Raw genomic sequence first — 24,861 nt, forward strand, 5'->3', positions numbered from 1 at the left:
CTGATAACACTTAGGAGCCAGATCCCAAACATGTTCCAGGACATTAGCTTCAAGCAAACCTTGGCTGACACTGGCATCAATACTCTTATCTTCAATAATTTATGGAACAGCATCTATTGTTCATCTGACACTAGCCTTTCATCAGACCCTCCCCTGGATTCCCGAAGGAACACGCACCCTAGACCCCTTTCCAATATAAATCCCTAATCCCATCAACACCGAGACTCAGTCTCCTTTCCTTTCCAAGTTTCCCAGACACTCCGTCTGCTAGTCTCTATCACTTACACTATTCAGTAAACTGATCGCAGTTTTTCTGGCTTGTGTTTGATTTTTTTTTTGTTTTTTAAATGTTTATTTATTTTTGAGAGAAAGAGACAGAGTGTGACTGAGGGACGAAAAGAGAGAGGGAGGGAGATACAGAATCTAAAGCAGGCTCTAGGCTCTGAGCTGTCAGCACAGAGCCCGACACGGGATTCAAACCTGGGACCGGCGAGATCATGACCTAGGCCGAAGTCAGACACTTAAACCGCTGAGCCACCCAGGCACCCCTGGCTTATGTTTGATTTCTATCCTGTGTGAAGCCAAGGACCCTCTTGGCTGGTCATGTGGGACTACCCCCCTGTCCCCCCGCCCAGCTACCCGGCCCTTCTCCCTCACCCTGCCCTGGCCTTGGCAAACAGCCCAGGACAGAGGCTTCTAAACTTCCCCTCCCACTCCCATCCCAAGAGTCACAGCCTAGGGGCATTAGACACTAGTGGCTGTCTGCCACTGGGAGAAGGGGCAGGGACCTCCCTGCTACCCTACTGGCTTTGTCAGGCCTTTGTCCTATAAACAAAATAATAATGCCCAGATTAGAGCTCAGCCAGGCAAGAGGCCCAGAGAGATTTTAGGACCAGCGTTTCTGTGGTTCCCTGGCTTATTCCCTGGGGAACCACATGTTCATCTCCTTCACCACTGGCTGGAGGAAAAGGAGTAAAGGTTGGCAGAGCAGGTCCATCTGTGTTCTGTTCCAGGGCTTTCCTCATAACCCTGGTGAGATGGCTTCTCTCAGAGAGAGAGGAAGGAGGAAAGAGGCAGGCGGAGCTTAAGTACTGCAACTGAGTCTACAAACCCCAGGGCAGCATTTGCACCTAGGTCGGTCTGCCTTTCGGATTAATGCCTCATTAATACCGACATCTCCGCTTTTGCCCCGGCCCCCCAGGGATCCTGCCCCCAAGCCGGGGACTGTCCTTCGACCAGAGCAGCAAACTCCTGTGGTGCATTTATCCAACAAAACACTGTATAGTAAACAAACAAACTACAGCCACAGTATGGATGGCTCCCACAAACAATGTCGAGTAGAAGAGGCCAGGCATAGAGGAGTACAGACAAAGGGCAACAGCAGGCAGGGCCAAGCCCCCTGGGAGCAGATGTCAGGTAGTGAGGATCCTGGGGACAGATTAGGAAGAGGTGTGCTGGGGCTCTTGGGGGGGGGGGGGGGTGCTGGTTACAAAAATGTGTTTGCTCTGTGATCATTCCATCATGAGTGGCTGTACATTCACAACTTATGTAAATTTCTGTAGGTCTGCTACACTTCAGTTAAAACAGTTCAAAACAGATAAGAAAAAAGCAAGGAAGACACATGCGTGATATGATCTTGGTTTTGTAAAACAAAGAAGTATCTAGAGAAATAGATATGCGTAGATAAAAGTCTGGGAAGACACACACATAGGCACTCAGACTGTTGGAAGTCTCTCTCTATATGGGGGGTGAAGCCTAGAGGTCCCAGCCTGGGTCCCAGCTCTGATCCTACGGCCGGAGCTGTTCACCCCCTACTTCCCCTTCCCTCAATGGGGCAGAATAGATCCCAAGCCTCGGGGACGGATAGAGGAGCTGGTCCCTACTACGGAGACCAGCTTCACAATCCAGGTCCCCAAGGGCCTGAGGGTCATATGTGGGCTGGGAAGATACCAGGTGTCCCATCTCAGAGCTGGCCTCCCAGCCCCACTGGCCAGACATGGGCTAGAGAAAGCCTGGTTATCCCCCACCCCAGGCCTGGCACTCTATTAAAGGTGCCAGCCTAACGCTGCTCTGTCCAAATTTGCAGCTTGTGAGGCCTAGGGAAGGGGCTGAAACTCGGCGCTGTAGTGCCAGGAGGTGTAAATCCCTCAGATTTACCCCCTCCCCCAACACACACACCTTCTGGAGGTTCACCACCTCCCCAAGCACCTAACACAGGGCTGGTAAGTACCTGAGCTAGAGGTCTCCATTCTCCCCACCTGGCCTAGACTCTCCTGCTGGGATGTTGACTGGGTGCTGGGCACTGAACCCAAGGGCTGGCAGAGGGGAAGGCTAGAGGGGGAAGGAGCCCACCCCAGGGTTCTCACTGAGGGCAGCTGTACTCTCTCTACAGGCCTGTATGTACTGTGTCCCTGGGGTGGGGGGAGCAGCAGAGGCCCTAGCAGTCTTGGGAAGGGTCCAGTGTCCAGAGGAGGAGGGTTCAAGAATCCAAAACTGACTCGCTGGGTTAAAGAATGGCTCTTTCCCTTGGGGCGCCTGGGCGGCTCAGTCGGTTGAGCATCCAACTTCGGCTCAGGTCATGATCTCATGGCCCGTGAGTTCGAGTCCCGCATCAGGCTTTGTGCTGACAGCTCGGAACCTGGAGCCTGCTTCGGATTCTGTGTCTCCCTCTCTCTCTGCCCCTAACCCACTCGCATTCTGTCTCTCTCTCAAAAATAAACAAACATGAAAAAAAAAATTAAAAAAAAAAAGAATGGCTCTTTCCCTACCTTGGCCTCCCTGGTTTTGCTTCCCCATCTGCAAAATGGGGGCTTTCACACAAAGTCCAGTAGGAGAAAGAGGCAGGAGGGGCCAGCCTCACCAGAAGAAAAAGGCTGATTAGGAAACCTGAGCTGGCCCTGGTCCAGGCAGAGCAGTCACCAGGGCGCGTGTGGGCAGAGTCCCAGAGGGGCATCTGTTCTTCCTGGGGCACAGCTGTCAGCAGGCGCCAGACGTTCGAGAGCCCCCCCACCCCCACCCCTGCACAGCTTGGCAGGGGTGGGAGGGTGGGGAGGTAGAGCGACAAGGGGGTGCTGCTCTCCCCAGTGGAATGCAGCTGTCCTGCCCAGCACCCCAGGGGTCTGGCAGCTGGTTGGAAAGTTTCAGCCACCTCCCAGGAGCCAAGCAGTGGTTAACCCCTTCCGGCCTGCAGCCCACAGCCAGTGGCCACGTGCGAAGATAAGATCACGTCAGGCTTGGTGAAGTCCAGGGACGCTGGTGTGGCAGGGTCCACCCACACCCCACAGCTGACAGCCCACCAAGACCCCCAACAGAACTGAGCACTCCGGTCTGCAAGCCCGGGTGCCACTGCTCCTGGGCCCATGATATAGATGGGTACACTGAGATGGGCCGAGGGGTGGGGCCGCCAGGCTGGACCACCCCCCAAGCACACGCAAGCCCTCCCCGTCCGCCTCCCCAGGGCATCATGGTGAGCGTGGACCAAAAGGAGCATCCAATGCTGCTCATGGAGGCCCCAGTCAACCCCAAGGCCGAGAGGGAAAAATGACCCAGGTCATGTATGTGACCATCCAAGCCTGTGCTGCTGCTCTATGACTCTGGCTGCACCGGTGCTCCCAGCCTCACCCCTATCCTGCTGTGACCCTGCATCCAGACCCCTCTGCCTTCTGGACCCTCAACTCTTTACCCTGAGTTTCTCTCTCAGACACCAGACCCCTGACCTCTTCTCCATCCTGTAGCCCAGGACAAGTGAGTCCCCCGTTCTTTCTCATTGTTCTCGATACCCCATCTTTCAGCCAGGCCTGCACTGGACAAGCCCATCCCTGGGCCCCCACAGCCCTCCAGCCACTTTTCTTATCCCTTCTCACTCCCTGTATCCAACATTCAGGACACAGGCTGCCCTGGGAGTGAAGGCCACCTCCTCACCGCCCTCCCCCCGCCCCTGCCCAGTCCACTCCCCAGGCATCATCCCGGACTCCGGGTGTGGCGGCACTCACGATGTGCCCATCTATGAAGGCTATACTGTCCCTCACCACCCAGCGTGCGGACCTGGCCGGCTGGGACCTTGCTAGTTCAGGAAGATCCTCACTGCATGAGTAGCACGGCTACTTTGTCACAACCGGTGGAAGGGAAGGAGGGGTGGATGAGGCCACCCCGCAGCCCTACTCCTTGCAACAATGTCCTCCTGTACGAGGGCAGGACCACACAGCGGTGCAGGGCCTGGGATGCCAGACCTTCTTCCATTACAGTCTTCCATTACAGGGCCCCGGAGCTAACAGCCCCTCAATGCAACGCAGCTGGAGCCAGTCCCCCAGGGCCACCACAGCCACCTCCAGTTTTGCTGACTCACCTTGGCTCATGGCTGTGTCCCTGCCCCAACCTTTTCTCCAAGATGAACAGCCCCACTCCTTCAGAAGCTCCAGGCTCTTCTCAGCCTGGTTGCTCTCCTTCAGGGCCTCGTCCCTCTAACCTTGGATTGGTCTACACTAAGCACGGTGCGGTGTGGTCTGAACCCCGGCCCCAGCAGGGGCTTCCTCTGTTGGCCCACGGCAAACGTTCACCTTACACAGTCACCTTGTCCACTGACGCACGCGCAGCCTCCAGGAAACGTAAATCTGTGAGTGCACGCGTGTGCGGCGGGAGGGCTCGCAGAGGCCACTCTCCATCCCTGGACAGGCGACAGGAGGCAGGGGGCCCAGGTCAGAGGGGGCTGAGCGGGCCGCAGGTTCAAGGAGACCGCCTCTCCTTGAACCCATCACCCTCTCCTCCTCATCCAGTCCAGTGGGAGATCGCACAGGACATCAAGGAAAAGCTGAGGCAGGTATGAGATGGCTATGGCCACCTCCTCCTCCCAGGAGAAGAGCTAAAACCTGCCAAGTTGTCACTGCAGGCGACAAGCGCTTCTGCTGTCCCAACACCCTCTTGCAGGCCTCCTTTGTAGGTAAACCTCTGTCCCCGCAGGGTGGCCGGTCCTCCATCTTGGCCTTCTCAACTCCAGTCCCCATTTTTCCCAACAGCTCCCCTGCGTGGGACAGAGGTACCCCTCAGGAGAGACTGCCCCTACAACAGGTTGGCGACAGGCCAGGCCAGCTCTTGCTTCTCTAGGCCAAGCCCTGAGAGGGAAGACACGGCCTTGAGACCAACTCCTGCCCAGGCCTGACCGTGTACCTGGGCCCTGCAGCCCGGATGCAGAAAAGCACTGCCCTGCTCCCCAGCACCATGAAGACCAAGGTTGTTGAACTGACCACCTTCAAAGCCTGCCAGCAGAAATCACCTGGTGACCAAGCTGCTTGCACTGGCAAAACCTAGTCCTTTTCAAACGAGCTCAGGCTCCAACTGAAACGGAAGAGCTCTGCAGGCCTCTGCTCTTCTGCTCACCTGCAGCACTTCAGCAAGTGCCATTTGAGGGAAGAAGCTTCAGTTACAGCTGGAGGGAGGGGTGGGGTCAGCTGTATGACACGGCCGCTGGGGGACCAAAGAGGGGCCCAGGCCGCTCAGGAAGGTGGGAGAAGAGGTGGGCACAGACCCCAGTCAGCGGGGACCAAGGAAGAGCCTCACACCCTTCCAACTCTGGCCATTTGCCCTGTGGTGAGGGGACAGTCATCCCAAGGAATTCCTGCCTGAAATTAAAACAGCCTGCAAGGAACAAAGAGCTTAGGGGGCAGAATTTTGTCACAGGAGAAATCCGTGGTACAATTATTAGCCCAGTGAAACGCTCTCCTTTTCCCAAGGATCGTGACGCCTTTCTTTGTGCCTCCCTGATACAACCAGGGCACAAACCATCCCCCAGGGGTGCCCCGCCCACAGGGCTGAGGCCACAACATAGTGACAGTCACCGAACACTATGACCTGCCTGCCCTGCCTTCCCCAGGTCACTGCCCTGCCAGCGCACAGGCGACTCCATGTGGCCTGGGGCCCCTCCTGGCCCCCTGCCACCTTCCAGCACATAGGATTCCCAACCAGGAGCACAAGGCTGGCCCCTCCAGTGTCCACAGGAAGTGCTTCTGAACGCCAGCTCCCGGCCCACTTCCTCCTCTTCCCAGCTCACCCCGGGCCAGGGACTGAGTCCCACCTGGGAGAGAAACTGAATAGCTCCATCTGTCACACGCCTGTCAACTCTCCTGTCCTGTCAGGCCTGACAGGAGTTACCCTTCCTTTGTGCCTTTGTCTTTTATCAGCGAAGGGAAGAGGAGTTTAGCATCTTTTTAAGAGACAAAGAACATTCTGAATAACCCGATAAAGTAAAAGGGAGAAAACACACGCTCAGGGTGCCTGAGCGGCTCAGGTCACGATCTCACTCTTATTTCGGCTCAGGTCACGATCTCACAGTTCCGGAGCTCGAACCTCGAGTAGGGCCCCGCGCTAACAGTGCAGAGCCTGCTTGGGATCCTCGCTCTCCCTCTCTCTGCCCCTCCCCCGCACATTAGCGCACGTACTCTCGCATGCTCTAGAACGAAATAAACGTTAAAAAAAAAAAATAAAAAAAGACAATCTGTTCAACTCCCACTCACGGCACCGGGGCACTAGAATTTACATTTAGCCAAAGATGTCAGATGTCACAACGCGCCTGGCTCGGGACTCGGTCCCAGATACAAAGCAGGCATCCCTTGAAAGACCTCTTACCTCTAACCCGGGGCCAGTGGGAAGTGGCACGAACAGGCGGATTGGGTCTCCGTTCCCACCCCTGGCTATTGCCCCAGACACCCTGAGGTTTTCTCAGGCCGAGGTCTCCTTCACAGGAAGGGGTGTGCAGCCTCACGCTACATGCCTGCCAGGGTTTAGGCCAACAGTGGGACACCGTGAAGGTCAGGGGTGTCCCCCGAGACCACGCTGCCCATGGCACCCCAGCATTAGGACACCATCCCAGCAGCTGAACAAAGTGTCTTTTATTTGTGACATACAAATACAACCAATGCAAAAAGAGATCACTTTTCCCTTTGATTCCAGTGATAACAAGTTGCTAAAGAAAAAAAATATATATCAAGAAGGAGTTTATCTTCAGTTTCCTCTAAAAGACAAAACCAGAAAGGGTTAAAAAGAACCATAGGCATGTCATATACACATTTTTGACATCAACAAAAAGAATCTGAAATAGGGTGGATACAACTAAAAAAAAAAAAAAAAAAAAAAAAGTCTTAAAAAATATTTTAACATGCCCCAAACAAACACACAAAAAAGCCGGGAACAAAAGGCCTGCCCTGTTTCTCAAAACCAAGACCCGGGGAAGTGAGAACTGAATGGGCTCAACACCAACAACAGAGAGTGGCCTACTGGCCTCAAGCAGTGCCTCTCCCGCCCCAGCCCTGACCCCCGCCCCCACCCCCAGCAGCCTCGCAGGAAGTGACCGGCAGAGGCAGGAGGACCAGGGTGCGGCACCAGGCACCCCATCTGCCAGTGGGCTCAGTGACAGGTGTCCGATGAATGGAAAGAGACGACATACACTGAACTCACCTCATGAAGGATTTACAGTGGGGTTCCTTTTGATCCCCTTAAATGGGAGGTATCAGAAATCCATGATCTAAGACAATAAATATCTATCCATTCTGTGTCGAGAGATAAGGATCAGAGGAAAAAAATTCCTAAACATGCTTCTGTCATTCCATGATTCTTGGAGGGAGCCCAATGCCCTCCCAGCAATTCAATTCAAATTTCTCCCCCCCACCCCCGCCCATGTAAAATCCACCCCCCCTCCCCAAGCCAGAAGGCGGGGGCAGAGGGGGGCTTGTTCCAGTGTAAAGCTGCAAGGCCCTCTCCAACGGAGTGCCACGTCGGCTGCTGGCGGGGTCAAGAGCAACACGGAGCACTCAGGAGGGCCGGGTGGGTGAAGGAGGCCGTGCGACAGGCCCCTGCACAAGCAGGAAAGTAGGGGAGAGGCAAGAACAGCTCCAGGGAGACCCGCCAGCATAGACCACCTGAGTCAGGGCAGAGGGTGGGGTAGGGACAGACGCTGAGGTCAGAACAGACCTCCGAAGAGCAACTTCACAAAGGCTAGAACCTTTAAGACACTCCCTAAAGCAGAGCTCAAGGATGTCCAAGGGGAGGCGGCGGGGCTTTTTCCTGGATGAGAATTTGGTCATTACCTTCCCTGGGAGGGGAACAAGGCCCGGAGATCAGGACAAGTAGAAGCTCCGACCCCCAGCCTTTCTATCCCGCGGGAGAGGAGGAAGGCCTTCTCCCCCTGCTCCAGCCCGCTGCCAAAGGCGGACACTGGACAGAGAGAGGAGCAGCGGTTTGGGCCACCGAGAGGCATTCCTGCTGCAGCCGAAGCCGCCAGCCAGGGCAGTGGCGCCAGGGCCTCACTGAGGCAGCAAGGGGCAAGGCTGGGGAGCGCAGGCAGAGGGGCCTGCTGCTGGCTGGGGGCTCTCTGAAGCGGGAGGGGGGCCCCACCTTCAGAGAGCAATCAGCACCAAGATCTGAGAGGAGACAGTACTGAACACGCCAGGAACGAGGGATCCTTCTGGGGGAAGGGGAGGGGCTCCCTAACGTTATTCTCCCCTGTGAGAGTAAGAACAGGGTGAAGGGGTGAGGGGGTGAGGGGGTGAGCTGAGGGAGAACAAGTGGTGAAGGGTGATGGAGAGGCACCGGCAGGACCTCCGGCTTGTTTCTGTGAACGAAGAGCTCGAGTCACTAAGTCCAAAAGCCCAGAGACGCAACTGTCTTCTGGCCCCCCCGCCCCGCCCCCATCCACACCTTGTTCCTGGTCCTCAGAGAGAGGGATGGGGCCTTCCTTCCAATGGGCCGGTCCCCTGGAATGCCTCCCCGGCCGCCGTGAGCCCATAAAAGCACAGCTAGAAAGAGCCCCTTGCTTCCCAGCGTCGTGGCACAAAAGGCCTTCCCACGGTCTCCACCAGAGCATTCATCTATGAAACGTGAGTCTCTCTGAAGCCTATCTCTACGTCCCGATCTCATACGGAATCCATTCTTCATTGAGGACCAGCCAGACCCTGACCCGGGGCTCCAGGACTTTTATAAAGGTGGGTATAAACACCTCATCTGTCCAAGTGTGTGTGTGGCAGGGGGGGAGGGAGGGGGCTTGTCAGGAATCCATCTGCAGAGAAGGTGGGAACCTCATGCTCAAGGGCACAAGGGCCAGGCGAGAAGGCAGCCACCATGAGAAGATACGCTTCGTGCCCGGCCTCCGCCAGCTCCTCCCTCAGCACCCTCTCCTCTCTGCTCCTTCTGGGCACTCTGCTCTTCCAGGAGAGAGGAGGAGGGGCAGCTTGGACCACTCCTCCCCAGGGTTCTGTGCTCTCAGGCTGCAGCCTGGCACGCGCAGGGCTGAGGAGGCCACAGCTCTGAGGGCACTTGGCCGGCAGCGTGAGCCCGGGGAGAAGACAGGCCTTGGAGAGAGCATTCTAGCTTGGGAGCTCAGTGGCAGCAGCCACCACAGTGCCCGCCCGCGTGGGAGTGCTGGCTGTCCCCAAACTTGGTCCTCCGGCTCAGGATCTCATAGGAGCAGTCCTCTCCACAGCACCCAGACATGCTGGGGGAAGAGTCATCGATTTCAAATCTGCAAGGCAGGCAAGAAGAAAGGTTGGACTGCAGGCAGCTGACTGCCTTCCTCCCCGGCCTGAGAACTTTTCCACCAGCCGCACTTGTGAGACCCCTAGGAGTGAGGGCGCAGCCAGAGGGCATTGCCACACATCTCACTGATCCCCAGGCCACTCCTATGGACCGCTGGACTGGGAGCTCGGGCTTCAGGATGAATGAGCGCGAGGGCGAGGGCCAGGACCCTGGGGCAGGCACCTCCTACTGCCCAGAGAGTCCCACACGGGGCCCAGCTCCTTACTGCAGTGCTTCTCGGAAGAACTGGTAGGCGCCATGATTGTGTTTAAATACAGTTAACATAACTTTCTTCATCTGTGTGCTGAGAAGAAAGCAGAGAGAACACCTTCCAGAAAGAGAAACAGACGCGAAATCACGCCTCCTCTTTCATGCCTCTGCCTGCTGTCTCCCATTTGCTCGTGAGGAGCGCTGCTCTGCGCCCTGACTCTACCTCCGCGCTGGGCACCCACAGCGCTCAGTGCTCCCCTCTGTTACGGGGCTGACGAGACCGCACGGCCGCCAGGCCCCCACCTGACCGGCTTCTTCTCCACTTCCTCTCCGCACCCCCACGACTGGGGCACAACAGGCTCTCCGAAGCAACGCCGCATCGAAACGCATGTACAAAATCTGGAGTCCCAGCAGGGCAGGGACTCTTACTGAGAGGGTTCTATCTACACGCCTTTCTTCCAAAACGTTCCTATGGGCCCTGTCCTCCACGGAGGCTCAAAGAACTGCGGATGGCTCAGAGGCAGATCCTTGCAACGGACCGACACGCAGGGTGGCCCTTACCTATTGGCCATGAGCTGCAGGATCTGTATGAGGAACTTCCCCAGGCCTTTCCGCCGCACCTTGCTTTCCAACTGCACTTCATAGCTGGACGAAGAAAGCAGCGACGTGAGCACGGGGAGGCAGGGCCCGTCGGAGGAGCCTGGGGCCCTGGCAGCCTGCAGACCCTGACGGGGACAGTGGACTCTGCCACCCCGGCTGGACGCCTGGAGCAGTGTCAGCATCTCCTCCCCACGCCCACCCCAAGCTGGGGCTCCTACCAGTACAGGACTTCATCGCCGCATTCCACGTCAAACCGGAAGTGAGAAAAGGCAACAGGGACGGAACTGCTTTCCCAAGCAATGAGGTACCAGGCTCGGTCGTCTGTCATTTCCTCCCGTTTCTCTCGGTCCTTCCAGCCCCACTCGCTTTGCTCGTACCTGGGAAACGTGGGGGCAGTCAGGGCGGGAAACCCCAGAAGGGGAGGAGCAAGACCCGTCGGGGTGTGCTTACATGGTCTGCATGTTGGTTTTGGTCAGGTCGAAGGCCCAGGCCACGGTGGCTGGTTCCAGTCCGGACACTCGCTTACACTCAATGGAGACGTTTAACCTGCAAAGTGGAAACGGAGGCGTGTGGAGCCGGCTACAGGCCCGAGCGCTACCTGCCGCCCTGAGAACCTGCCAGTGAAGCAGGCCCGGTCTGTTAATCTACAGAGAAAAGCCAAGCCTGTGCCCTGCCTTCCGGACTGTGACTACCGAAGATGCCCGTGAAGGATGAAGCCTTGCGGGCTGAGATTAACAACTGTCATCGCCGGCCCACCACCCTGACCACAGTCCCATTTCCTGCCCCCACGTGAGGCCCTTATCAGACTCAGCACCTTGTAAACTTCTGCCCCTCTCTGCTACCTCTTTGCTTTCTCAAGCAAAGCTTGAAATCCAGCTCCTCTGTATTTTGTTATAAACACTAGAGTCTTGACTCCTTTAGTTCCTGCCCTTAGGCATTTAATCTCTGGGCTCCCTTGGGATCTTGAAAGTGGCTGGGTCACCTCAGACCCTTTGAGAAGTCCATGGCCCATAACCCCTCTGAGGAGTACTGCCTGCCATTTCCTTTGAAGACACAGCAGATGCTCTTGGTTGATCAAATGGGGTGGAATGGGGTCCAACTCCATGCTGTTTTCTTAAACTAACAAATATGCTGTAGATGTTAAGGTGTCTTAATCTACGTACTTCTAAATAAAACTTTAACAAATTTTTGTTAAACTCTTTGGCCAGAGTATGAAATCCCAGTCTCTAGGTAGTGCCGGATTATGACAAGACTGAAGTCAGTGATGCTGAGTCCTTGCAGAGTTCCCATATCGGTATCTTCCAGCGGCCTTTGACACGACCCCTCAGAGGACGTCCCCGTTGGAATCGACTGTCACCTCTGCTGCCTGGCACGCCATATGACCTGCACATGTGCTCAGCCTTATAAATTCAGAACTTTTTGGCCCTGAAGAGTCTTCCTTTCCTTGAGTACTGACCGTGTAGTAGTCAGAAATGCCCAAACACAGCACTGCATCTGTTTTAGCTGTAGATTTTCCTAAGGCCAGTCTGCAGATATGAATCCTCCATTAATCTGAATTCTTGAAGTACATTCAAGCAGGATCACAGCCACACAGATCACAAAAAATTCTAGGCACCAAAGGAGCCCAGAGTCAGCTGGCAGTGCCTGCTTCAGAGCTGTTCTGTATTTCTGAAAGTCAGCAGGAATGCTGACTATGGAACACTAGAAGATGTCACAGTAAGGTATCCCTAAACTATGTCAAAGGACTTCCTGGACATTGAATGACAAGGCTACTGGAGGAACTGTAGCGCATCTGATCACAGGCAGGAAGAACAAACGAATGTGACACTATCAAATTCAGACATAACTATGAAAAGCAGATATAGTGTCACCTACCAAGGCGTTTGCTTCATAATTTTCATACGTGCATTTGTCTTTCTTGTTGACTAAAATACTCATACCAGCTGCTACTTACAGAACTGGATATAATTCTCTTGCCTCCTTAAAACAACCTTGCAAGGGGCACCTGGGTGGTTTGGTCGGTTAAGCATCTGACTCTTGATCTCGGCTCAGGTCATGATCTCACGGTTCATCACTTCGAGCCCCCAGCCCGGCGCTGCGCTGACAGCGTGGAGCCTGTTTAGGATTCTCCGTCTCCCTCCCTCTCTGTCCCTCCCCTGCTCGTGCGCTCATGCTCTCATTCTCTCTCTCAAAACAAATAATAAATAAACTAAAACAAAAAACAAACAAAAAAACCTTGCAAGTTTGGCATTATCACTCCATTTAACAGATTAAAAAAAAAAAAACGAGGCTTAAGTTGTGTGGTTTGTCTGAATATAGTTCTTAAGAGTTACGGTTTTGATTCAAACCCATAGCTAGGATTCTCTAAAATCATAACCCCTGTTTTTCCCCAAGCCAACAGCATCTCTGGTAAGACAGATTATGCTTCCTGTTTTATCAACCAAAAGGACAGAAAGGGGAAGGGGGCTTTAATCCAGATCCCACAGCAATAAATTGGATTAGCAACAATAACAGTAGTAAGAACAGTCAACACTGATCTAGCTTTTGGTAAGCTCTAGGCACTGGCACTTTACATCTAATACTTGTGACGAATCCATGAGGAAGGTACTATTATTAGACCCATTTCTGATCAGAAAATGGCACAGAGAGGTTAAGTCACTTATTCAGGGTCACAGAGCCAGTCAGTGGCTTTAAAAAAAAACTTTTTTTTTTCCCGCGTCGGGCTCTGTGTGGACAGGTCAGAGCCTGAAGCCTGCTTCGGATTCTGTGTCTCCTCTCTCTCAGCCCTTCCTCTCCTTGCTCTCTCTCAAAAACAAATAAACATATATATACATATACATATACATATACATATACATATACATATACATATATATACAGGCACCAAAGGAGCCCAGAGTCAGTGTATGTATATATATATATATATATATATATATATATATACACACACACACAATTAAAAAATTAAAAGAGTTTTTAAATTTTTATTTATTTTTGAGAGAGAGAGACAGACCAAGTGTGAGCAGGAAAGGGGCAGAGAGAGAGGGAGACACAGAATGTGAAGCAGGCTCCAGGCTCTGACCTGTCGGCACAGAGCCCGACACAGGGTTCAAATTCATGAACCGTGAGATCATGACCTGAGCTGAAGTTGAACGCTTAACCCACTGAACCACCCAGGTGCGCCCTGAAAAATTTTTTTAACTTTTTGAGAGCATGCACCAGCGAGGGAGGGGCAGACAGACAGGGACAAAGAGAATGCCAAAGAAGCTCCCCGCTGTCAGTGCAGAGCCCAATGAGGGGCTCAATATCATGAACCGTGAGATTGTGACCTGAGCCAAAATCAAGAGTCACGCTTAACCAACTGAGCCACCCAGGCGCCCCTAGTAAGTGGCTTTTAACAATTACACCATACACTCCAGGAAAGAGCTTTAGATTGGGAATGAAAAGCCCCCTCAGCTGCCACAGAGAAACTCTGTAGCTCAGAAATCTTATCCAGCTTCTCTGAGCCTCGGTTTCCCCCTGCATAAAAGGAGGAAGTCAGCCTAGATTTTTCAAGTTTGTTTCAGTTCTACGATTCTTCAGCTCTATGATTCTTCACCCAGAGACGATTTCAAATCCTAAAGAAACCTCAGTCTAAGATTATGCAATCTTTGTTCATTAGGGACTCCTCTGTCACCCTGACCGGGGGATTCTATCCCCACAAGACATGAGCCATAGCTTCTTCTTTTTCATAACAAATGAGCAAATTCGGGTCTGAGGAAACATACTCTGGGAAGGTGAATCCCTTCAGACCGTCAAGGAGACAACAGCTGGAGAGTGAAACACTTACCCATTTCGATCATATTTCTTGAACACTGGGAAAGCCTCTAAAGGGTCTCCAAGCTGCGGAGGGAAAGAAAAGAGGTGTAGCACGAACGCAGGCGTGGCCCAGTTGCGGGCTCTGCCCCGAGGTGTGACGGTGTGCAGCCCCACACTGGGAGGCTTAGCTCCGGCCCAGGAGCAGCCCTCATCCAGACCCTTCACCTGCCTCAGCTCTGGAATCACAGGTAGGGAGGGTTCTAGTAAGAAGGCCCGAGACTGAAGTCAGCCTCATGTCACAAGGTAAGAAGAGACTCTACTCGCCTAACACTAATACTGGCCTCTAGGTCACCTGAGCCAAAAGAGAGCCCCCCCCCCCCCATCCACCTGCATACTTCGAAGAAGCCCCCAACCAGCCTCACCTGGTCAAAACCCAAACTGGAACAACCATGTCCCTGAACCACCTCCTTATATACGTGGACTGTTTAGTGGGTGGGCTAAAATGAGGGCAAAAATGGGATACGAAATGGGGGCAGGAAGGATGACCGCAATGTGTCCGGCTGTTTGAAAGCCAAGCCTGCTCCTAGGGCCACTGGGGTGAGGGTTAGGGTTAGCTCCACAGCTACTCCTTCCTTGCCTCCGGCCCCTGGTGCCGGCACAGCCTTTGGCACCTCACGGTCGGTCAACTAATGTTTGAAGGAACGAACGAGAAAACCGTACCACATTTCACCAGGGGGGTTTCCTCACCAAAATGCAAAATCCTAACAAAAACGTCTCCGGACCCTTCTTCCACTGGTACGGAAGGAGACCCACAGAGAGAAGCAGCCACTCCCATTTGAGTCCACATTTGCCCGCACGCCCTCGCCAATCTCGGGCCCTGCGGGCTGCGCCTTGGCTCATTTGAATCATTTGCCTCCGCAGCAAGGAGGCCGCGGAGGCGTGGGCTGGAGTAACAAAATTCTGCCACAGGGTGGCGCCAAAAGAAGTCAAATTAAAAACCAAGTTGAAGTTCTAGGAGAAAGGGACTTGGGAAGGAGGGGAGTCACCCTGTTGGCGGCGTCCACTTTGGCACAGACGGCATCCATAGCTGCTCGTTCCTCCAACCGCTTCTGCTTCTTCTCCTTTGCTTTGCTTGACTTCCTCTGCAACAGGGAAAAGCAAAGTTGGCTGGAAGGGCTGTGGCCAACCAAAGCTTGACTCTGCCTCCGAGGAGCCGAGGCCTGGCCTCAGCGGCAGGAGTTTCCAGTCTCGCCTGCTGCACACTTGGCGGGGTGGGAAAGACCCAAGCGTTTTCTAGTCACGAGCGCTCGGGAGCGTCACTAGACTTCTCGGCTTCCCTGTCAGAAAGACTGCTGACCCTCGGGACTGGCGGGTGGCTGTGAGGACCCAGTGAGAGCACAGGACAATGGCTGCGGCGGAGCCTGGGCCCCAGCAGGTGCCTAATAAATATGCACTCATCCTTTCCCTCCTAAGGAGGCAACCACTAATTTTAGACACAGTCAGGGCAGGCTTCAGGGAGGCCTCCGAGGTAGCCGCTGAAAGCTGTTCCTAAGGAGAAGTTTATTCAAAGCCTTTTCAGTGTCTTCCAGCTCCAGAAGGCAAAGATTCGGTCTGGGGGAGCCCCTTTGGGAGCCAGGTCCCCTTTCTTAACCTGGGGCCAGGGCGCTCTGTTCCCCAGAAGCGCCGCGCACACTGCGCACCTAGTGTCGACAAGGGCAGAGCGAAGGGCTCACTTGGGGACAGAGGCCACGCTGACACACGTCAGCAAGGCCACGCCGCAGGGCACCCAGGCAGCAGGGGAGGAGCAAAGAGAGAGCGTCCTTGCACAGAGGCGCGAGTGGCAAACCACTCGTAACTGCGTGCAGAGCAAATCCTATTTTAAGGCTCACGCGGGGCTCTCTCAGGCCTCAACGGACCCTCTCGCCCTCTTGTAAAAAGCTAATGACACAGGAAAAAGAGCCCATCTGGAGTCTGACAGGCCTTATCCAAGGCCTCTTCGGAGTGCTATTCGGAAAAGACCCAGCCCTCCTCTGCCTTTCCTTTCCTCATCCGACCAATGAGGCTCAGAAGGCGTCCTTGGAGGTGTAAGCCGGTGAGGATGAGTCTGGCCTGTTCTCAGTGAACGAGGCCCCTTGCTCTCACTCCCCGGGAAGCCCAGAGCAGCGCAGGCGTCCCGAGCTGCCCACCCGCCCGGCCCAACTCCTGAAGGCACCAGAAGGCACCCAAAGGCTCGGGCAGGACGGCTCTGCTTTTGCACCAACGCACTGCCTCTTCGGACCCCACCTCTCAGTGCCCCGAGCTCCCCAGAGACAGGTTTTACTACCTCCAGCTGCACCTTAGCCCTGACACCGACCGGGCCCAGCAAAGGGTGAGTTGAAAAAACCAGCTGCTGGACAAGTTTCAGGATAAATTCTACCCTCGGCTCTCTAAGGAATGACACTGCTTAACTCTCTCTCTCTCTTTTTTTTTTTTTTTAGCATTTATTTATTTTTGAGAGACAGAGACAGAGCACAAGCCGGGGAGGGGCAGAAAGAGAGGGAGACACAGAATCCAAAGCAGGCTCCAGGCTCTGACCTGTCAGCACAGAGCCCGACGTGGGGCTCAAACCCACAAACTGCGAGATCATGACCTGAGCCGAAGTCGGAGGCTAAACCGACTGAGCCATCAGGCTCCCCAACACTGCTTAACTCTTATTTCGAGGGACCAGAAGGCAAGAGCTCGGATACAAGGAACTCACAGGAACTGCTCTTCTAGGTGTAAACTCGCTCAACGTCAGCTATTTACTATCCCCACACTGAGTACTGGGCTGGAAGCAAGGCTAGACCCCATTTCCCACCTCCCTAAAGGAAGGAACAAACAGGGGCGCCTGGGTGGCTCAGTCAGTTAAGTGTCTGACTCTTGACTTCGGCTCAGGTCATGATCTCTCAGCTTTGTGGGTCTGAGCCTCGCATCACTCGGCCCTGACAGCTCAGAGCCTGCTCGGGATTCTCTCTCTGCCCCTCCCCGACTTGCGCTGTCTCTCTCTCTCTCTCTCTCAAAACAAATAAACTTTTTTTTGAAGTTAAAAATAAAAAAATAAATAAAGGAACAAACAGAAGCAAGCACACTGTCCTCATAATGCTAGGACTGACTGGGGACAGGACCAGCCCCTCTCTACTACACGCAGGTTTTAGAGCATCCACCTTTTCCTCTGGGAATTTGAATTTCAAAACAACATTGAGGGATACACTCAGCTCGCAAAGTACTTCACAAATAACTGCTTCGCTCCTCAGGGCAAAAACCATCCTGTCCATTCACACGTGAGGAAACTGAGGCTCAAAGGGATGGTGTGACTCATGTAGGGCTCCCCCAAGAGCGAATGGCAGAGGATTCAACCCCAGGGTTTGAGCCCCAGATCCAGGGTTTGTTCCACCAGCCAGGCTGTCTCCCAACGGGAAGGCCAACATCAATGTCAAAAGACCGTCTCCGTCCTGCCAAGACAGAGGCGAGACCTCAGGTGCCCTTAAGGTGGCCACTCAGCAATTCATTTCTCATCCCTTCTGGCTTGGAAATGGCTGCCACGCTGCCACCGCCACCGTGCCCACACGGTGCTGCCCCAGGCCCTACCTCTACACTGAGGTAGGGGTGAGGAACAGGCAAACCCGAGACAGCAGTCTCCAAGAAAAGAACATGCGCTTTGGCATCGGCCAGGCCAGGCCAGGCCAGTGCTCCTCCCGCCACCCTTGCATGCCCTATGAAAGCAAGCCCATCCCCAGAAAAGTGGGGACTCGAATGCTGGCCTCACAGAAGAGCTGGAAGGACAGGTCAGAAGTCAGCACGCCGTTACAGCTGAGACGAGCTCCCCTCCTCCACTCTGCATGCTGGTTCTCCCTTAACACAATACAGAGCCCAGAGATCAAAGGTGCAGGTGACTCCTGGGACCCAGAAAGCACTGAAACGTGGGTTCCGCCACAGCATCTCGTTTCTAAGCACATGAAGGAAGTAATTCCTAAGCACAAGCAGCAGGAGGGCCAACCCCAGGCCTCCGGGAGATTTATGGGCTCATTCATGCAAGGGAACAGGCAAGCCAGGCAACCCTCAGAGTGAGGCTTGGGGCTGCCGTGGCCCGAGACGGCAGATAATGAAAGAGACCCTTAAGAGCTTCAGTCCCTGCACACGGGGCATGTGGCAGGCTGCTGCAGCCGGGACAGGCAGGGGCTCTCCCTCAAACCTAGCACACACTAGGAAAAGTGGTCTCCTACTGTTCCAATTAGCTTTGCCCTGCCTTGTGGAGGTAAGGCTATCCTGCAGGGACACCGGAAAATTCTCCTAATTAAAATGGGAAATCGGCACAGTGAACAGTAAAGCTCATTGTGGTTAAGTGTCTTTCCCAGGGGAGCTTTATATAATAAAAAGAGTGTGGGATTTTGAGTCAAGAGACTTGGATTTGATACTCAGCTCTTCCTCTGAGTAGCTGTGTGACTTTGGGCCAGTTACTTAGTTTCTCTGAATCTCGACTTCCTCATCAGTAAAATGGGGCTAACAGTGCCTACAGCTCACAGGACTGCTGCTAGGACAAAATGATACAACGTACTAGATGCCAAAGATAAGGACTTCTGTTTACAAGGATCCGCTAGTGCCACACTCTGCTGACGCTTTAAGATGATTTAGCGGGGCGGGTGGGTGGCTGAGTCGGTTAAGCACCCGACTTCAGCTCAGGTCATGATCTCACTCACCGCTTGTGGGTTTGAGCCCCACACTGAGCTCTCTGCTGTCGGCACAAAGCCTGCTTGAGATCCTCAGTCTTCTCTCTCTCTGCCCTCCTCTGCTCGCACGCTCCCTCTCCCTCTCTCTCTCTCAAAAATAAACAGAACAGGGATGCCTATGTGGCTCGGTCGGTTAAGTGTCGGACTTTGGCTCAGGTCATGATCTCGCGGTTTGGGAGTTCGAGCCCCGCGTCGGGCTCTGTGCTGACAGCTCAGAGCCTGGGACCTGCTTCGGATTCTGTGTCTCCTCCTCTCTCTCTGTCCCTCCCATGCTCATGCTCTGTCTCTCAATAATAAACAAACGTTAAAAAAAAAATTATTTTAATAAATAAATAAGTAAACAGAACATTAGAAAAAAATAAAGATGATTTATTTTGGTCTTTATAACTCACCAAGTTATAAAGAAGTGTGCCCACTTCTGTGATGAGAAAACTGAGGCACAGAGGGGTGAGATCATTTTCAGGGTCACAGAGACAGTGAAAAGACTTCTCAAAGAGGTCTCCCTACCACCCCCTCCCCCCACTCACACCAGACTGTGCACTCCATGAGGTAGAGGCAGAGGTAGAGGTCACATTGGTAAAATTAGTCAATGTATACCCAGTGCTCAGCAAACAGTAGGTACTAAGTCCATACCTGCTGAATGAATCATCCAAGATTCAAATCCAGGTCTGAACCCTAAAGTGGGAGCTTCTTCCACAACATGAACTACATTTATACAGCACTTGTTATCAAGTGTTACATATTACGTAAGTGTTTTCACACGAAGCTGTGAAACTCCTCCCCTTGCTATATTTTTTTTTTTTTTTTTTTTTTTTGAGAGAGAGAGAGAGAGAGTGTGAGTGAATGAAGGGCAGAGAGAGAATTCCGAAGTTGGGCTCGAACTCATGAACCTTGAGACCATGACCTGAGCCAAAGTTAGATGCTTAACTGACTGAGCCCCCCCCCCCCCCGGGAGCACCCCCCGCCAAGAGCCCCCCTCCCCTGCTATTCCTTTTTTTTTTTTTTTTTTTTTATAAATTTTTTTTTCCAACGTTTTTTATTTATTTTTGGGACAGAGAGAGACAGAGCATGAACGGGGGAGGGGCAGAGAGAGAGGGAGACACAGAATCGGAAACAGGCTCCAGGCTCCGAGCCATCAGCCCAGAGCCTGACGCGGGGCTCGAACTCACAGACCGCGAGATCGTGACCTGGCTGAAGTCGGACGCTTAACCGACTGCGCCACCCAGGCGCCCCTCCCCTGCTATTCCTATCAAAGCAGTGTCTCCACAGGCAGTTCTAGGACTGCCAGGAGTCACACAGAGAAATTAAAAAACAAAAAGCACACGGATGGGGGCAGGAGGCACATTTCAGAAAAGAGATTTAGCACCTCTTAGCTTCCCGGTGCCAATACCTTCACCCCTCAAAGTATCCAGTGTCTAGAAAAAACCTGTTTTTTTGGCAAAGGGAGCCAGAGCTCTAAATTCTAATTCCTAAAAGACCACGCATTTGTGGCATCGAGGGTGAAAAGACCTTTGAAGCAGAGAAGGGCGTTCGGTCTGACGCCACTCTTAGCCTGAGGTCAGGCTGTCAAACACAGCAGGGCCCTCCAACAGAGGGTGATCGCCACAAACACTGGCCTTCCTGACACTGACGTGGGGAGTCCACAGTCCCCACCCATGAGGAACAAGGATAATGAGAGAGAGGGTTCCAGCTCTGTTTCAGGGCAGAAGATTCAAGTTTCTCTTCTGCAGTGAGCTTTAGGCCAGAAGAGACTAGGTAGGGGCTGTTCTGAGAAACACATCTGTGAAGTAAGAGTAATAATGTGGGGAGGCCCTAAAGGAAGCAAGGGTCGCAGTATCTCTGAGTCCTGCTTTCAACTCAACCAGTAAGGAAGTGTTGGCCAGAATGGCATGTTATGCCTTTTGTTTTCTGCTCAGTCTGTCGTGGCTGATGCTGAGTAGACACGTACAGACTGGATACCAGGGGCACAGATTTTACCTCATTTCTTTCTTTTCTTTTAATTTACTTTTTTTTTTTAACGTTTATTTATTTTTCAGACAGAGAGAGACACAGCATGAACGGGGGAGGGGCAGAGAGAGAGGGAAACACAGAATCTGAAGCAGGCTCCAGGCTCTGAGCCATCAGCCCAGAGCCCAACGCAGGGCTTGAACCCGCGGACCGCGAGATCGTGACCTGAGCTGAAGTCGGACACTTAACCGACTGAGCCACCCAGGCGCCCCATCTTTTAATTTACTTTTGAGAGAGAGAAAGCATGAGTGGGGGCGGAGGGGTGGGGGCAGAGAGAAAGGGAAAGAGAATCCTAAGCAAGCTCTACAATGTCAGTGCGGAGCCCCACGCGGGGCTCGAACCCACAAACCGTGAGATCACGACCTGAGCCAAAGTCGGGCACTTAACTGACTGAGCCACCCAGGCGCCCAGATTTTACCTCATTTCAACAAGAGCTGGGGTCTGGGACCTTTCAGCAAAATCTAGGTTAAATATGCCTAAGGTTTCTAGGCTTGATTTTCTACATAGGAAGTACGCAGTACCCAAAATTCCTTGCCGAAACAAGATGAATGTGTTTTTTTTGACATGGATTACATAAAGTGCTTCGACAGGGGTTAGACAACTATTTTTGTCTAACAAGTTGATATGTTCGGTCAATAACTACTTAAACGAGAAAAATCTAGGTTAACAACAGGAGGGACAAACCCAATGGATTAAAAATAGCACAGATCTATTTTAGACAACTAAAGTAAAAGGTGAGAATACAAGCAAAAATAACAGCCACGAATTGAGAGGCACCCGTGTGGCTATGGACATCCACTATCTCATTTAATCCTCTCATGGGGGGGGGGGGATGGTATCATCATCCTCATTACATAGATGAGAAAATTCAAATCCAGGAAGGCCACGTCACTGGCACAGTATCGTGTTGCTGGCCAGTGACGACAGAACGGAGGGACATCTGGCTCAAAGGCCGGGCTTGCTACAGGTGGGGAAAATTCCACGGAAAAACTAGTATACGTGATACCAGGCAGGGCCAGCTACAGGGGAATGACTGATGCTGCTCTAAGTGGAACTTAGGAAGGTGAACTCACAGTAATATCTGAGTAACTTCTGCCCAACCCTCTCTGCCAGGGAAGGGCGCACCTCCAGGCTGCCTCAGTTAGAACGGGTGGTCACTACCCATCTGCGGCTGGAGCCATCAGCGGCCCCGCCATCGGTGCCCTGCTCACCCGCACAGCCGGCCCGTGCAAAACCACCTGTACTTGGCCTACTAACAAGCCAAGAAATAACTAGAACCACTCCGTTGCCTCCAGGAGGCCTCGAGAACAGGCCTCTGTTGGAAGGGAAGGGGACGTTTTAGGAGCAGGAGGAGGCCGGTGGAGAGGTTTGGAAAGAGTGGAGGGGCACCGGCTTCCCCGAGAATCCGGGTAGCAGGAAGCGCGGCCAGGGGCGGAGGGCGGGGGAGGCCCGAGTCTGGGTCTGGCCCCTGCTCCCTGCCTGTGTGACCTTGGCTGGGTGCCTCTTCTCCGGGCCTCAGTTCCCTCCGCGCCAGGGTCGGCCTGGGATGTGGGGAGCCGCGAAGCCGGTGACAGCCAGGTGATGGGTGACGCCTGGGGGCTGGGGGTACCCCAGGGACCGCGCAGAGGTCAGGGAGAGGCCAGGAAGATAACAGGTCAGCCGAGAAGGCGGGGCGGGCGCGACGCGAGGGGCGGGGGGCGGGGAGCGGGGGTGGGGGGGACACCCAAGGGGGTGGAGCCCGGAGAAGGGGGCTCCCCAAGGGATCCCCGGGCTGCGCCGAGTTGGGGGACACTTAGAATGGGGGAGCCGGGTCATGTGGGGGTTGGGGGGTCACGTGAGGCCGGAGGGTGTCGGGGTCACGTGAGGGGGGGTTCAAGGAACAATGGGGGCGCAGGGGGCGAGGGGAGCGGGGAGCGCTCCCGGCCCTCGCGTCTCTTCTCCCTGCCTCACTCACCCCCATGGCGGCAACGGCGGCGGCGGCCCTCAGCTCCTCCTTCCCACACTTGCCGGCAGGGAGGCGGCAACGGCAGCGACGGCGGCGGCGACGACACCAGAGCGGCGGCGGGCCCCGCACCGCGCATGCGCCTCGCGGGCTCCCCTGCGCGCCCTGGCGGGCACCGCGCCGGCGCAGAGAGGGGGAGGGCGCGAGCTGGGGAAGCGCGCAGGTGGAGAGCCTGGGAGGCGGGTGGAGGGTCTCGCTCCCGAAAGAGGCGGGAGGCGCGGAGCAGCGTCGCGCTAGGAATGACGTAAGCCCGGCCCCGCCCCCCCTCTTCTCCAGGCTGTGTCTGTAGCTATGGCAACGGCCGCGCCTGGCCTTGAGCAGAGCGCTGCCAGGCCGCAGGGTGGGTGGCAGCGCTGCCCCAGCGCTCGGCCTCCCCGCGGCCGCTCCGGCCCGGCCCGGCCCGGGGCACCTTCGCAGAGGAGCAAACGCGTCATGACCTCGGAAACACCAGCTCCTCCTGCAACCTTCGGGCACAGGAAAACTCTTTGGAAACGTTCCCGCCTTTTAGATCTTGAACTCTTGAAGTTCCTTTTCTAACCGGAGTCCCGTTCTTCATTCATCCGTCTAACTGTTCGTTCCTCATTCATTCGCTCTCTCAATAAGCATTCACCGCCACCTACGCGGTGCTGAACCCAGGGGACACAGAGACGAGCAGTCCAAAACGTCACTGTTTAGAGGGGAGACGCAAGCAACACTGTTTAATGGATGGTGCTGTGGAAATGAGACCTCAGGTGTCCTGAACGATAGGACTTTCAGTCTGTCCAGCAGACCAGCGTGACCCCTTGCATCAGAATCACTTGGGAAGCTGAATGCACTGTATACACCCCTGGGTCCTACCGGGTGTCCTACCCCAGGACTCCAGGGGTGGAGTCAGTTTTCCACGAGCTCCGCAGGTAGGGTCATACTCGCGAAAATTAGATGACAGCTGACCGAGACTGAAGTTTCATAGACTTGGTCAGGTTTTGCTCATTATCCCATCTTCCAGTGCTCAGTGCAGTGATGACCCAAAACAAGTGCTCAACAGTATCTGTTGAGGGCCTACCATGGGCTCGGCACTGTTCCCGACAGCAAAGCAAACAGCCATAACAGAAAAGGCCTGCCCTCACAGAACTTGTATTCTAAAAAAAAAAAAAAAAAAAAAAATTTTTTAATGCTTATTTATTTTTTGAAAGAGAGACAGAGTGTGAGCGGGCGAGGGGCAGAGAGAGAGAGAGGGAGGGAGACACAGAATCCACAGCAGGCTCCAGGCTCCAAGTTGTCAGCACAGGGCCAGACTTCGAGATCATGACTGGAGCTGAAGTTGGACGTTTAACCAACTGAGCCACCCAGACGCCCCCAGCACTTGTGTTCTAAAAGGAGGCAGATAATAAACTAAATACACTGGTAAAAATATATAATAAGGTAGATGATATCGATTCTATGGAGGAAAATAAAGCAGGGAAGGGGATAAGGAGGGTCAGGATTTGGAGTTTTAGCTAGGATACTCAAGGAAGGTAAGCATGTGGTAACATGTGCGTCAAGATCCGAAGGAAGTAAGGAAGCATGGGTGTTCGACTTTGGCTCAGGTCATGATCTCGCTGTTCGTGGGTTCGAGCCCCGCATCGGGCTCTGTGCTGACAGCTCAGAGCCTGGAGCCTGCTTTGGATTCTGTGTCTCCCTCTCTCTGCCCTCCCCTGCTCGTGCTCTGTCTCTCTCTGTGTCTCAAAAATAAATAAATGTTAAAGAAAATTGTTTTAAAAAACAAGTAGAGAGAGGATCATTGAGGGCTTGTACGCTTGATGTTAAATAAGCTTTACGCCCAACATAGGGCTTGAACTCATGACCCTGAGATCAAGAGTTACATGCTCTACCGACTGAGGCAGCCAGGTTCCCTAGGGCCTGTAGGTTTTAAAGGACTTTGGGATAGAGCGAGCTGGGGACACCGCAGGAGAATCTGCGTGG

The 24,861-nt window shown here is 53.9% G+C and overlaps 1 protein-coding gene across 1 annotated transcript; it reads right to left on the bottom strand.

Annotated features, from left to right (window-relative positions):
* Nucleotides 1-6,866: 6,866 nt before the first annotated feature.
* Nucleotides 6,867-22,990, bottom strand: NAA40 (N-alpha-acetyltransferase 40, NatD catalytic subunit). The gene is made up of 8 exons (XM_019414775.2): nucleotides 22,873-22,990; nucleotides 15,213-15,308; nucleotides 14,198-14,250; nucleotides 10,819-10,914; nucleotides 10,587-10,745; nucleotides 10,330-10,413; nucleotides 9,785-9,862; nucleotides 6,867-9,505 (listed from the first exon to the last, which is right to left on the bottom strand). Exons 1-8 carry the CDS (start codon nucleotides 22,876-22,878, stop codon nucleotides 9,364-9,366), a joined length of 714 nt encoding a protein of 237 aa, XP_019270320.1. The 5' UTR covers nucleotides 22,879-22,990; the 3' UTR covers nucleotides 6,867-9,363.
* Between the last annotated feature and the right edge of the window lie 1,871 nt (nucleotides 22,991-24,861).

The sequence above is a fragment of the Panthera pardus genome, unplaced genomic scaffold, assembly GCF_024362965.1.
Source record: "Panthera pardus isolate Hobbes unplaced genomic scaffold, ASM2436296v1 HiC_scaffold_12, whole genome shotgun sequence".
Classification (NCBI taxonomy): Eukaryota; Metazoa; Chordata; class Mammalia; order Carnivora; family Felidae; genus Panthera; species Panthera pardus.

Excerpts from the sequence above, each read along its gene's own strand:
- NAA40 (XM_019414775.2), bottom strand. Across the intron at positions 14,251-15,212 it reads AAGTGGACGCCGCCAACAGG|CTTGGAGACCCTTTAGAGGC; the intron begins GTGACTCCCCTC and ends TTCCCTCCGCAG. Across the intron at positions 10,915-14,197 it reads AAGAAATATGATCGAAATGG|GTTAAACGTCTCCATTGAGT; the intron begins GTAAGTGTTTCA and ends TCCACTTTGCAG.